At 43.2% G+C, this 15,046-nt stretch overlaps 1 protein-coding gene across 1 annotated transcript in view; it reads left to right on the top strand.

Annotated features, from left to right (window-relative positions):
• Window positions 1-523: 523 nt before the first annotated feature.
• The window catches only part of METTL24 (methyltransferase like 24), a 48,474-nt gene continuing 33,951 nt past the window's right edge, over window positions 524-15,046 (top strand). Inside the window, exon 1 of the mRNA XM_030447281.1 lies at window positions 524-867. Within this exon, the coding sequence (XP_030303141.1) occupies window positions 580-867 (288 nt within the window). The 5' untranslated portion in view covers window positions 524-579. The remainder of the gene's footprint in view (window positions 868-15,046) is intronic.

Genomic DNA, 15,046 nt, shown 5'->3' on the forward strand with positions numbered 1-15,046 from the left:
AGAGGGGCTAAGATGCTGATGTTTACTTGCCTGTCTAGGGGTATCCTTTATCCTTCACCTTCAACCCTCCACAAAGCTAAGTCCTTCCTTCCAGGGCCACAGTGTCCTTTGGTTTGTTTTGCTTAAGCATGAACAATACCCCAGTCTCCAATAAAATTCCCCTACCTCACGACATTATGATGTATAACGTGAACTGATTATATATATATATATATAAATAACTACTTAAAACACTTCCATACGATAAAGTCGGGTTGATGCAATAGTTGGAGGGGAGTTTTTGTAACAGAGGGCAGCTGCTACCCTGGCCTGGAAGGGCAGCGTGGGTCTGAAAAGGGGACATGTGTGACACCAACGTGGCACCCCCGGGTCCCCGCAACCCCCGCCGGGTCAGGGACAAGGACAGGGGCAGGGACAGGGGCATACCGGCCCCAGCCCCTCCCCGGCCGGCCCCTACTCGGGGCGGGGTCTCTCAACTTTCGGCGGCGGCCGCGGGGCCCGTCCCGCCGGCAGCATGAGCCCTGCGGCGAGGAGGGGGGGCGGCAGGGACGGGTCTGTCAGGGCGAGCCCCCCGCCACCATGCCCAAGGAGCGGCCGCTTTGGCGGGGCCCGGCTTTCCGCCTCTGCCTGCTCTCGGCCGCGCTCTTCCTCTGCCTCCAGCTGGGGATGAGGCGATCCTGGTGTCCGGAGGAGAAGCCGCGGGTGCCGGCGGCGGGGCGGTCGCTGCCCCCGGCCCAGGGCACGGAGCAGCATCAGCAGCATCAGGCGGGCAGGCGGCGGGTCACCTACGTACGGAGCGGCCGGCGGGGGAGCGAAAGTCCCGGGGGCTGCTGCCCCCTGCAACCCCCGGGCATCCGCCGCAGGAAGGTAGGGCGGGATGGGGGGCGAAGGGGGAGAGCCCGCCGTGTCGCGACAGGAGTGCTCCTGCATCGCGACAAGGCGCCGCCTCGCCCCCGTTGACGGAGAGGGGATGACCGGGGGTTCCCCAACCGAGGTCCAGTGGTAGGGGTCTGTCCGTCCGTCTGTCCTTAGAAGCCCCCATTCGCAGATGTGGCCTCTTCAGGTGCTCTGTTGTGACCTGTTGCAGGTGCCCGAGAGGTGGTGGCTGGAGGGTGTTGGTGTAGGGTGATGGTGGCTTTCTAGGGAGGCATCTCCTCGTCAGGGATTTTTCAGCCATGCCCTTAAAATGCAGGAGAGCTGGAGACCTCAGTCTGGAAAGGTGTGGTTGGCCTGGAGTCACCGAGCTTGCTCCGTAGGTGGGAACACCCCAATAGGAGCAAGCTTGGGAAAAATCCTTGGCCCTTTGCATCCAAACGCTATTTCATTTGCTGAAGGCTGTCAATAAATGTTTCTAAGACATGGTCTTCTTAAGAATAAGCTAGTTAATGAGTTGGTAAATGGACCTGTAATTAGGTTCAGATGTGGTAATGACTGTGAAGCCTTTTCGAGCTGTGAGGACCATTGACAGCATCTGGAGAACAGCAAGAGTGAGCAATGGCAAGACTAAGCTCACCCCAAGTTAGTTATATGTCTGACCAGTAGCAGGATGCTGCCTTCTTCAGCACTCTCCATGCTGTCTTTGGTTTTGGCAGATGCCAGTCCCTGAGGAATCATGTAAAGATTCAGATATTTGTTTTGTGGAGTTTTCTTTGCTCTCTCTCCCATGAGGGGAAACCCCCAACTTTCAAAGACTGGGAAAGAGTAGCCTGTCACTTGTTATGAGGTCCAGTTGTGAGGGTGCAGTAGTAATGGTCTGTGTGGAGATGTGCAGATGCTTGAAGAGGAGCAAATGGGATTTTGCTAGAGATTTGACCAGCTTCCTGGTCAAAGTAAGTAACTATTTCTGATGTTTGTCATGACAAGAATAAGAGTTATCCATGGGATGGCTGAACCTTCTCCTATCCTTAACTGCAGCTTTATCTGGGTTTCCTCAGACTTCCTTGGTGCTGAGACCTTGTGCTAATTTTTGTTGTCAATGCCATGTTTCTTGGTTTTCTCCTAAATCTCAACTTCTAAGTGATTGTAATTATAGAAGCATTTCAGCATTCTTTTGAGGCGAAAAAAACCCTATGAACATGAGGGTTCAGATAGTTTCTTGAAAACATGCTAAGCATGGCATCACAAGACAGGAGGTGAAACTAAAGCATATGCTACTTTGTTTTGTGGTTTTTAAGGAAATCGTAGTGGAGAAGTAGCACCAGGAGGGGCTGCTTCTTGTACCAAGAGAACTGGGAGCACCTTGCAGTGTTGGAGGGTTTGAAACTCTGGAAAACCTACAGCACATTTTGGTGTTTCTCTGTGTGAAGCATAACATCATTGCTGTGGTTTGTGGTGTTGGGCACGTTGCTGCTGATGTCTCATTTGAATCCCACTAATTAGTTTGAGGGAAAAATATTAGTAAAAATAATATAGGGTGTAGTTGCTAGGTTAAATTTGAGACTAGCAGGCATCTTCCATGTTCAGCTGTTTGACTTGAGCATGTTGCTTCAGGCTAAGGAAACCTATTCTTTGAAGTGAAGATAAGGGTTTTGAGACAGTGAGGGATGAAATTTTGGGAATTACTGCTTTTGAAATAGTTGTTTAATAGAAATGGAGGGGGAATGGTGGTGAGAAAGTAGAAGTGGTCTGACTATTGCCATTTTTTTCTTGTGGAAGTGGAGATCATGCATGATAACTAAAAAAATCTGGGTCATTTATTTTGGTTTTATATTTATTTTAGTTTTTGTTTTGGTGTGTTTTGTTTTTTCCCATCAAAAAACATTGTATTTAACTTCAGACTGTTTTAAGAGAAGGCAGAATTAATTATCAGCAAATGCTGCTTAAATTGGTGGTCCATGGCTTCTGCCAGCATCTCTGGAGTAAGGCAGCAGGGTGCAGCCACAGCCAGGGCAGTGTGCCAGCATCTGTAAATGCTGCCTGGGGAGAGGGATGGGCTCCCTGCCCTGCCAGGTTGGGATTGCTTCTGGCTGTGGGTTTTATATGCTTTTGTGTCTTGTATCTGTCTGTGAACTATTGTTAGGCAGTTTCAGGTATGGGGTTTTTTTTTGTTGGTTTTTTTTTCCCCTGTTGGTGGTGGTGGTATTGGAATATGTTGCAGTTTGTGAGCCAGGGGGATGGCGGTAATGAAAAATCAATGAGGCCAAACTTTGCTGGTTTCCTAGTGCCACTTTGTTGTAACTCTGCTCACACTTACCTGACTGAATCAATGCAGAAGCCTGATGAACAGAGTATTTCCATAAGATAGTTGAGTATCCCACTTTGTATCCCTTTAAAAAAATTCCCAAGACATGCAGGGGCATTATTTTATTCCTACTTCAAGTCGCTATAAGGCTTTCTGAAGCAGAGTTGCATTATTTATTTCCCAAGGATAACTGTTGTCAAACAACCAACAGCATCAGAAGGAGGGCGGAGTAGGGAGTGGGGGAAAAAGACCCCAACAGGGTGGGAAAGATGGAAATTCACCCATAAATGACCCTTGATTTTGCAAGAAACTGCCTGCGCAGTCAGGCACTTTTCCTCACCGCTGGTAAATCTCCATCACTGGGAAGACTGACTGTGCAACAGATGAGAGGGTTTGACCACCAAGGCTACAAGTGTCTGTTCATGCTTGAAGATGCATGCATAAAAATTGCTAAGTGGAAGCAGCAGGGAATAAAGTAATTTAGCAGTGTGAAAGCTCTGGGAGCCGCCGGAGCTGCCTGTTCCGGTGCTTTTGGGAGCTCTGTTGCTCCCAGCTGTGTTTTGCTCCCAGTGAGGCTTACCAAGGAGCAGATGCTGCTGCTCTTGCTGACAAATAATAAACAAAATTTGGCAGTGAGAGCACATGATGGTCATCTGAAGAATAATTTGTTGTGCTGCAAATGTAAAGCGAATGGAAGTCTGTAATCCCATTTCTATCTTGGTGAGAGTGATAATGAAATGCCCATCTGTGTTTATAAGCTGTGATTCTAAGCTCTATTTGTATTAAGCACTGGTCTGGCAATGTATGGAGCTGATAAAAACTCCAGCTACATGCAGACAGAGATTTTGCCACCTGTACCTGCTCTTGCAGTAGGTATTGGTGAGGTCTGCACCTACAGAGCACAACAGACATGTGAGGTGAGTTTTAAAATGTTATTTCAGGGTGTGATGGTAAGAAAAAACTAAACATTTGTTGCGCCTGGAATTTGGAGTAACAGCAAATTCTTATCACAAGGATTGGAATAACAAGATTATGTTGGCTCTCGTGCTCTGAAATGGGTGGGAGCCCTCTCTTGGAGTCTGGTTAAGAGAAGCTGGAGTCCTTTGCTTTCTGGACAGATTTATTTCCATGGAGGAGGTGAAAAGGAAAAAAAAAAAAGTTTGATGTAGTTATGCATGAAAGAAAAAAGTTATTCTGGGCAGATGTTTTGTGTTCTTTCAGCTCTGCTTGCTCATATAACAAGGGCTGAGTCTGTCTCTCCTAAAACAGGAGGTTCATAGTCTTGCTTTCAGTGTGGGTGTGACATTGCTGTGCACTGGGAGACTCCTGGAAGACAGGTTTGGAGAAGTGCTGGAGACTGCTTGGCTGCAGCCATGGCTGTGTCTTCTGCAAGCCTGCCTGCCCAAACACAAGGAAGTTACTAAATACAGTTTGAGAATTGTAATATCCACTGGAAATCACTTCATCTGTTGTTATGGCTGTCCAAAGATGGGGAGTATGGTGTGCTGCCAAAGTTAAGTTGTATTGGGTGCTCTTCCATCCTTTATCTAGGGATAAAGAATTTGTTGCCTTCAGTGATTAAAAACTGAGAGTTAGATTTTGCTGCTGGGCCCATTTGTATTTTGTCTGGGATTGTAATCTGTTTTGGAACATGAAGTAGCATTGCTTAAACTGAACAATCTTGTGAGAATATATTTTTATAGACACTGCTAACACTTTATACATTTGTATTTTCATTCTTTGTAAATACAGACTAGTTGTCTTTTGCTGTCTGTTGGATTGCAAGATTTGTTTTTCTCTAAATAGAAACTATTTCTGAGAGGTTACTGCTTCTCTGAAGTAATGACTGGTAATGGTTTCACTTTTAATATAATTGGAATCTGTACATTATTTTGGAGTGCTATCTTCAAAGTTATGTGGAATAACTGTGTGGCAGTAGCACAACAGGTTCAAAGTAACCTCATAATTTATCATTACATTGTTGCTAAGACTTTTACTTAAATTTTACATTTTTTATTTTTGTTTTAAAGATGACAGTCACAGAAATCACAGAAAGTTAGGGGTTGGAAGGTACCTCAAAAGGTCTGTCATTGAGTCCAACCTCCTCAGCCAGACCAGTGTCACCTACAGGAGGTCACACAGGAACACATCCAGGTGGGCTTTGAATGTCTCCAGGGAAGGAGACTCCACAACCTCCCTGGGCAGCCTGTGCCAGTGCTCTGTCACCCTCACAGTGAAAAGGTTTTCCCTTATATTTAGATGGAACTTCCTACTTGGATTAGACAATACTACTTAGATTTATGTCAGCAATATGTAGTGCTTTTGCAAAGAGTCTTTTTTAATTCTTCTATGAATCTGGTAAACAAATGTTTCAGATGTTTTCATTGTCTATTCATACGTACAGTGCTTTCAAGCTTGCTTCGATCTTTAAAAAATCCAAACTTTGGGCACAACTTGAATAGGGAGTTACTCTGCCTTTTGATGAGCAGGAGCCAAAATTCTTGGAAAAAACTTGGTTATTCTGGAGTCAGATGTACCAGTCTGTTTTTCCATGTCCCATGGTGTAATAGCTGGTCTGTTTTGGGCTGAGACTTTAACTTTTATACCAGTGTATTCGTTATGTATGCCTGGAGCAATGTTTTAACATGACAACGAAGTTTAACACAGCTGAGTTTTGGAAGCTGTGAAGTGAGCCACATCAGGCTGTGTTTTAAAGGAGCAGATTTGCCCAGTCTGAGCCAAAACCAAGGGATCTGCAGGGTCAGCACCATGGGTCAAGGCAGCCTTTTGGATCCCCTAGTGAAATCCATATCTTATTCCAGTCACCTCACCTGCATATCAGGTGTGGCAAGCAGTGGTTTTTTTTAAATGGTGAATAGTGTTTTAGTTTTAATGAACATGTGAGTTGCAAAGAAGAAATGTAAGGCTGAAGAGCTAGATATTGGTTATTCTTTTGAGTGTCCTTCTTCTGGGGACCTGCTGTAGTAACAGGTAGACAGACTGGAGGGGCTCTCAGTGGGAGGGAAGAAGCATTGAGAGGAGCAGGAAGGCAGGCCTGGAGGGAAAGCCTGGCGGAATTGGTACTTGTTTCAAGTAGAGAAAGGTAGGTTTTGAGGAGAATCTACTCTGACTCTTCAAACAAAAAAACTCAAATAATAATTCTTTTTGGGTTTTTTTTTTTATTTTTTTTTTTTTTTTTTTTTTTTTTTTTTTTTTTTTTTTTTTGGAAGGGCACAATGACAGATTGTTCATCTGGTGCAAGTAGAACCAGAAGAAACTGGGGCAAAGTATTTGGAAAATCTTTGCAGTTGGGTAAGCAGTAGAAACTCTGCAATTGAGTAAGCAGTAGAAACAGTCTTTAGAAAAATCATGAACTTTGGGTACCTACAACAGGGGAGGTCTAGGTATCCTTAGCTGACCATCAGGGCAGGGAGGTAGAATCAAGCTAGCCTCCTGAGATCCCTCCATCTACATTTACCTGCTCTGCAATTAGAGAAGCAGTCTGGCAGGTAGAATGTGATTAGCCAAACTGGGATTTAGCTGGAACAATGATCTCATGTCAATGTCATAAAAAGAGATTATGTGGTCTTTAAGGAATCTAAGTGATCCTTGCCCTGGTATAACAACTCACTAGAGAAACTAAGCCCCATCATAACTGTCCTGTGATGACTTAGTGGACCCCAGAGAAAAGAACATAAGAGGACAACTTTTTCCCTCCAGCACTTGGAGGTTTCTTACCAAGTATAAACTGCTCCCAAGATGCTTAACTTGTAAGATTAGCACAAGGTAGAAGTTTATGGCTTCAGGCCATGAGTAGCTGGGGAACAGCAGTGAGAGCCTTGGTTGGTTTTTGTTCTCATATTAAGGCTAATAGCATAACCTGAGGGAGGTTATTGTGTTTGGAAGAAAAGAACAAACTTAAGGGAATTGTCAAAACAACAAAACAACTAACAAAACTTTACAAAGTAACGGGTTGTAAAACTTAATAAAGTTACAAATGTTGTCACCCTTATGTGCCAAGATTGGAAATAAAGAGGGAGAGAGATACAGGAAAGATACCACCACCCTTGGAGCCAGCAATGATCTTGGTAGGAAGCTGTGGTCCTTGGATGGTGGCCAAGCCTTCAGCATTTTGAGTGTTCCTCTTTTATGCCTCCTGACCCCAAGTTTTTTGGAGGGGCTTTGGCATATCTTGCAAAGCCAGGTGTTCACTTTGGCCTCTCCAGATGGGGTGACACAGCAATAACCCCTATTTCTGTGCATGTGCCCTCTCCAGTGACTTCACAGGGGGCACACACAAGATGTCACTCTGCCTTTGCGGGGTACAGCTTGCCTATTCCTGTCCCTTATGGAATCAGGACAGTGTCCTGCCTGTCAGGGTGTCCATCAAACAGAGCTCCCCTTGCAAGGACAGTGTTGAGCTGATCAGGATGGCCATTAAAGGAGAGGCTGCTCTTGTGAGAAAAGAACCCTGTTTATCAGGGTGGTTTCCCACATGAGGGTCTCTCCTTGAGAGAAGGGAGTCCAGGCGGCTTATGAATGAAGACTCCACCTCAGCACAATGTCCATTTTGTCAGGGCAGCTCTTTTGAGACAAATATTATTTTCTGGATTCTACAGCAGACAAAAAAATCTGAGGAGTTCAGTTTGGTGTGGGCAGCTGAGGTGCCAGAAGGAACTCGAGCATGGGAGTCCTTCTCCAAGTGTCCAAGCAAGAGAAATACTGGCATTTCTCTGTGTTTTACCTGCAGATGAAATGTTGTTTCTGACAATGATGTCACGTGAATGATCACTCAGAATAACCTTGATTCTAACACTTTTTATTAGATTCTTCCTTCATTAATTTTGAGAAGCACCCGGGGAACACTATCCTTCAGAAAGTCATCACAGCTTTCTGAGAGTTAGTTATATCCAATAACATAAATTCCTTCCAAATACCTAGTCAAAGCATTCTTTCAGCATGTAAAGACAGGGAAATAATGTTTTCTAGATAACTTGGCACAGAAAAAATGTTTTTCAGGGTATATTAGCATTCTTGCAGAAGGAGCTAAAACAGGTACTGAGAAAGTGATTTCTTCTGCAGATACCTTGCTCCATGATTCCAATTATGCCATCCTTTTCCTGAACAAGGCTTGATGGTCCATGGGCCTTGTACAAAATGGGAATCCTTTATGACTGTGGTAGAGGGTATAGGAAAAAAATGCCTTATTTGATCCTGTCCCGTTTGCTGTCTTCAGCACAAGCTGTTGAACAGGACTGCAGCACCCTGCACTGCCTTCCTGCTTTTGAAGGATGCTCAGGGAGTGGCTGAGCAGCTCCAGTCGGGTACTGGATTGTGTTTTTTGGCAGTATGTGCTGCCAGTTGTCAGACCTTAATGGCAGTGAGAAGGGAGGACTGCCCTTCACATGCTGTGTACATTGCTTGGGGGAGGAAGATGCCTTCTGCATGAGAGCAGCTGTTGTGCAGGAGGTGGGAGATGAGCACTGGTGGGAAAGCCAATGGTACAGCAAGACTCACTCGTGTCATGGGAAAAGACCAAGAATCCCTGAAAGTCAGAAATTTTGACAGCCTTGAAGACAATGACAAAGACAGAGTATCAGAAATGATCTTTTGTCGTTCATATTTTATACTAGAAATAGTAGGCCTGAGGACAGTTTAGAGCACACAGCTTTCCTTGTTGAAACATTTTTCAAGTCACCAAGTTTGCTGCATTCTTTTCTGAAACTTACTTCTTTGGAGAGAAAAGAGGTGAAAAAGGGGGATCTAGGACAAGTAAAATTCTACCAGAAAGTCCTAGAGTTTTTCCCTTACATCTTCTGACCTTTAGCTGCTTTCTTATGAGAAAAATATTTAACTTTATTGCTATTAAGGTTTTGCTCCCAGTTTGTTCAAGTCAATTCACATCCACCTTTACCCATCTAGCCAGGCAGTTAACAGAGATGTGTGTCTGCACAGTAGGTGTTAGCATGCCAGACATCTCTTTTACATCACTTTTAGTGATCTCTGGGCACGGTTCTTCATACTCAGGTGCAGCTGGTGGATCCATGGTGTGACCCATAGCAGAACTCCAGTGGCCCATGACAAAGGATGTAGTACTGAAATCCAGCAGTGAAAAACAAAACCCTGTGTTGACTTGCACAGACATCATGACAAGTGCATCATCTTACTTATAAACCAGACATAAAATCTGGGGGGTTAGATAGCACTTCTCACTTAAGGAGTTTGGTTTGCTTGTGGCAGACTGTCCTGCAGCCTGGCAGTGATGCCTGTCACTCACAGCACAGCTTAGATAAAAGACTTAAGGCGTAGGTGAGAAAGTCTGTGTGAACCACTGCTAATCTTCAGTGGCATCTGTGGCAGCCTCCTCTTATCTCTTGTTCTAATATTAACTTAAAGCTGTGTTTGTGCTGGATGGCCGTTCAGCACTCCAGAGCTCTGTGCTGTGGATATGAGTCATTTAATCAACTTGAGTGTTTTTGTAGCTAACACATAGACACCAAGATACTTTTGTGTATGATGAAATATTGTCCAGAGCCCTTCTGTGCTGTTGAAGTGTAAGACCAAATGGCATTTGGTTCAGCAGAACCAGAAAAAAAAAAAAAAAAAAGTTATTTCATTTTTCTTTTGATTATGGTATAGCATGTATAACCTGGAATCTGTAACATACATTGATCATCTCAGTGTTTTTATGTTAGTGTTTCTGTATGCAGAAGTGACAGGGTGCCACACTGTCCTGTTTTGAGTTAGCAAATCTGTAAGGGTGGTAGAAACCATGTGCACCAAGGAATGGTGCCTTAAGGGACAGATAGATGAAAGCCCTGGCTTTGAACTCATGCTTACAGCAATAACTCAGTCTCTTTAAGCAGGAGATGGTGGAAATGTTCCCAGCTGTTTATGCAGTGCTGAGTGGAAGAGTTTGGATCTTCAGTGACATGTGTTTTCCCCTTCCTGATCTTCTCTCCTATCTTCAGTAGTTTTGCTTTGAAATGTGCCACCAGGTTCAGATGCCATCAAGAAAGGTGCTGGCTGTGAGGTGGTTATGAACTTTACTGTCAGCAAAAGATGGGTGGACAGGGTGTCCTCAGGTGACAACCCCTGTGAGACCACAAGTCCTGAATCTGGCTCTGGAGGAACCTCTCAGTAGTTATTTTGCTTTCTTCTTTGCAACATTTAAAAACTAGCCCTGCAATTTATGTCCCCCCCGACACATGTATAAAAAATGTTAAATAAACCTTTCCTTAAGTCTTTATGTAATGATAAATGGAGTGGTTCCATATAGCAGCTGTTATCACATACACAGAAATCCTGCTTCTTCCTGTATGCTCTGTGAATGGCAACAAAAAAACGTCTTTGGAGCTTCTTCCAAAGTTAGGACCACTGAACAGTTTTGACTTTGCAGATCCCAAATCTAGAGGACCCTTGTGAGGAATGTCCTTCCTGCTGCCACTTCTCCCCATCATACAGTGGAGGCTTCTCTTGTCTCTGGGAATGCAGGTGGGCTTTTCAGTGAGCTGTTGACTTCTGAAATCTCTTAGGAGACTCCTTTTAGACCCAGCCAGTTCATATTTTACATGAAAAACCTCTGGGCTTACATGCTTGTTGCAGAAAGAGCTGGCCAACAGCTCAAGTGACCCACTGAAGCTTACTTTGGCTTCTACTTTCTGATATATTTCAGGTGCAGCTTCAAATATATGTTCCTGTAGTTTTTTTCTGGAAATGACAAAATTCTGGGTTGCTTCTAGGATTTGACCCCTGCACACTGAAGATATTGAATCCTCTGCCCTCCTTAGAGCACAGAAGACAAACATTGTGGGCTTTGAGAGCTTAGCAAGGGAAGGCATTCAAAGAACCAGTTGGGGAATATTGAACCTCTTTGGGATATTGATGAAATAGGGGATGTGTGGTGTTTTGATGGGGTAATAAGTCACTGGTTTTTATTTTGTTTGTGTGAGGCAGGGTGGTATGCTGGGGAAAATTAACCTAGATGAAAAGTAAGCAAAGAAGCAAATACTGGTGATATGCCAGAGGCTGGACCTGTTTGGGAAGTGCCTATAGTTGAAAATTATGTTAGAATCAGTGAACGTTAACGTTATTGATATGTCATGTAATATTAAATAATATTTGCCACTTAAAAGCCTAAAATCTGTAAGAATCAGTTTAAAATCCTTCCTGCTCCCTGCACAGTTTGCTGCACTTGTGGAGGATTGAGATGTATCCCAGGGTAGGAGCTGCCTGAAAAAAAAAAACCCAAAGTAACAATGAAATTTGTTATTATTGATGCCTTGTCTCATTTTAGGCTTTCCTCATGGCTCTTCTCTGGCACTTACACTTTCAAAGAAGTGAACTTTGTTTCATCCTAAATAGAGCATCTTGTTCCTTTTCCTTTGCTCTTTGAGAAAATTTAAACAAGAAGCAGTTGTGTGTCAACTGGCTGCTGCTGAGCTGATGTGTTTCTTCTTGGTTAGAAATCTTGATTGGTGGTTTGATCAAGCAATTATAATTCATTATGTAATCTCTGGGAATTCTGCGTGCATCAAGAGTTCAGGGTCACATGTAGCTGTTCAGTACTATATTCTGTGTAATGCTCAGAATTAGTAATAAAACACTGGAAAAAGTTCTTAACTAAAAAAGATGGTGTGTGTTTGCCCGAGCCAATCCTCCATGGGCTTATGCTGCTTGGGTTTATACTCATCTTGAACAAAAAAATCAAAAAACAAAAATTTCAACAAACTGTGCTTTGAAACAAGCTTGATTTTCTTTTTTATAATATAGAAAATAAACATAGCAACATGTACTTAAAATCCTAACAGCTTGTGAGTAAATTCTTTTTCCCTTTTTAGACATGAGGAACTAATTGCCCAACATGCTGTTTTATTTTGCTTGGGAGACTTCAACATAGCTCTAGACTAAGGGCAGTAATCCATAATCATATTAAAAACAAGAAAGGGAGTATGTTTCCGGACATTTTAGGCTAGTGTACGTTTCATTCTGTGTAGCTCCATTGCCATGTTTTATTGACTAATGCTTTTATGAAATAAGGAGTTGAAAAAGAAAAAAAAGTTGAAGTTTGGCTTTTTAAGTCTTCCTTGGCTATCCAGTAAAAACTAATCATGTACCCTGATGGTGAGTTGAAGGGATGCAGACTCTTGTTGTGAGTATACCTGTAGGAGTCACTCAGCCTTTTGGTTTACCTGTGGGTAAGAATTAATGTTTATTTGCTATATGTTATTATAGATGCCTAGTGATAAATACTTCCCTCTCCTGCTTCCTGGGCACAGAAGTTCCTTGTGGTACTTGCCTGGGAGGGGCAGATGAAGGGGAAGAGTATTTCTGATTCTCAGGTCTCTCTCAAGGCTGGAATGTGTCAACCATTTCTGTTTTGACATTTGTACTCCACTTGGATGACAGAGAAAGCTTCAGAAGTGTGAAATGCTCTTATTTATGTGAAAGCATTGAGTTTTCCTTTAAAGCAGTATCTTTTCCTCCAGTTCTTAGCTTCAGACAGAGCCTGCTGAAGTCAGTGGATAGGCTGCCAGAGGCATCCCTATCTCTAAACCACAGTTAGAGTGCTGAAATTTGCACAAAATAAACTCAGTTTATCTTTCTAGCTGAGTATTTACTGATTAATTCTGTTTGCTGTATGCTGGGGTTTGAATACTGCAATGAAATCAGCCTAGAGGGAAAGAACTTTCTTTTCCTTCCCCCCCTTTTGTATTGATTATGACATCTCCTGTATTATCTCAACCAAAGCACTTCATTTAAAGTAGTTATTGAATACAGGTTGAAGCTTTGGTCTTGCCTCTGGTCATCTAGAGTCTGATTTTGACAAGCAGTGACCAGTAGTTGCTTTATCTGTTTCCTGGGGTTCTTCACTGTTTGCAAAGTCATGCAAGCATTGCAAATAATTCAGCTGATTTGAGTATTACACTGCTTAAGCAGTTTCTGGAATTTGCTTCCATAAATTTCAATCTGTTCTGGTTCCTGGTTTTATCTCCATCAGACCTAAATTATTACACTGTCAGCCTCTGTAGTATTGGCATGCAGCAGCTGATTTATTTGTTTAATTTTATTACCATAGCAAAGAAATCCCTCTTGACTATTTCTTAGCAGAGCAAAATAAATCTTTCTTTTACTAAATGCATATTTCTCCCTGATTTCCAAAGGCAGAGCTGTCAGGTTTTGGTGACTTTTGAAGGTCCAAGGTCCTTGGTTAAAAGCTGCCCTTTCCTACCTCTGCAGCTCCCAGGTCCTTTGGTTGCAGTGAATTTATTCCTCTAAGGTAGTGAGGGGTGATGGTTACTTCTGCCCCCCTTGTTGCTAGAGCTGTAATTTGTATTCGTGTGTCTCCATTTCAAAGTGTCAGATGGGAAATTAGAAGCAAAAGGAGCAGAAAATAAACATGAATATTAACAAAAGGGGAGCATTGGTGAAATGGTGGTGATTGCTTCTTTTCCAGGGGTTATTAGATATGCATATTCAGACTGATTTGCTCTACAGGAGTAAAGACTCTTTCGGTTTCAATTACCATGCAGTGGCTCAGAGCTTTTCTAATGAGAATTGCAGTTGGAAAATTGTTTTCTTCATTCTGATGTAAAACCTTGTGTTCAAGACACATTTTTTCATTTTTCCTGCTTAGTTTTACTTACAGTGCAAACTGCAGCCTTGGAAGCAAGAGCTGATAAAATGCTCTCAAGCAAAGCCCTCTGGGTGATGCTCAGAGCTGGGTAAGTTGGCTCTTGCAGCCATTGCATCCTCCTCTCAGGCAGGCAGGTGTGTGCTGCTCTGCAGGGGCTGTGAGGAGGTGATGCAGGGAGTTCAGTGCATCCTCGAAGTTCCCTCTTCAATAAAACAAAACCCATTATGTCCAGACATAGAAACACCTCTAGTTATTAAAGTTCCTCGTACACAAGTTGAAGTTGAAAACTCATTTAAATAGAATATACCCACACATTAATGCCAATATGGTCTTACCACGGGACAGGTTACACTGATAAGTAGCCTTACTGCACAGGAAAGCCTGACTGTAATGTGCTACATTGCTTGCTTATCTTGGTACAAAGTTTTTGTTCCTCAGTCTAATGTTCTCCCCTCAAATCTTTTGTTAAGATCATGGAGAAGATCCTCCTGAAAGGTATGTCAAAACATACAGACAGGGAGGTGGCTAGGGACAGCCAGCATGGCTTTACTGAGAGGAAAATTGTGCCTGACTAATCTAGTGGGCTTGTATGATGGACTGACTGCATCATTGGACAAAGGAAGTGCTACAGACATCGTTTACTTGGACTTCCACAAGACCATTGATGTGACTCTTCACAACATTCTTAGGTGTGAATTGGTGAGATATGAGGTTGATGGATGGACTGTTAATGGATGAAAAAATGAGCTGGATGGCAGCATCCAGAGTTCTAGTCAATGGCTCAGTGTTTAAGTGGGCACTGGTAATGAATGGTGTCCTTCAAGAGTCCATACCAATACTATTTACTTCAAGAAACCTGATCTAGTGGAAGATATACCCCATGGCAGGGGTTTGGCCTGGGTGAACTTTAAAGATCTCTTCCAAACCAAACCATTGTCTTATTCTGTAACACAATGGAATTTTATAGTTCTGGAGTTTCTGTGGGAGTGACTCCCTGTGTGTGGCTTGTTCCACTGCACCAACCTGATGCATACTGAGGATGGAGCAGCCCTGTGGTGGCTGGGTACAAAGAAGGCTGTGTGCTTGTGTGCAGTATTTTCAGAGCTGCCTCTGTTTTAGATAAGCCTGGAAAAGTAAAAAAATGAGGGAACAGAAAGATTTCCTGTATTAATTTTTTTTCCCAGTTCATTATGGACTTTGTGCAGCACGTGAAAGTTTCACTGTTGGAG

The sequence above is a fragment of the Calypte anna genome, chromosome 3 (assembly GCF_003957555.1).
Source record: "Calypte anna isolate BGI_N300 chromosome 3, bCalAnn1_v1.p, whole genome shotgun sequence".
Lineage (NCBI taxonomy): Eukaryota > Metazoa > Chordata > Aves > Apodiformes > Trochilidae > Calypte > Calypte anna.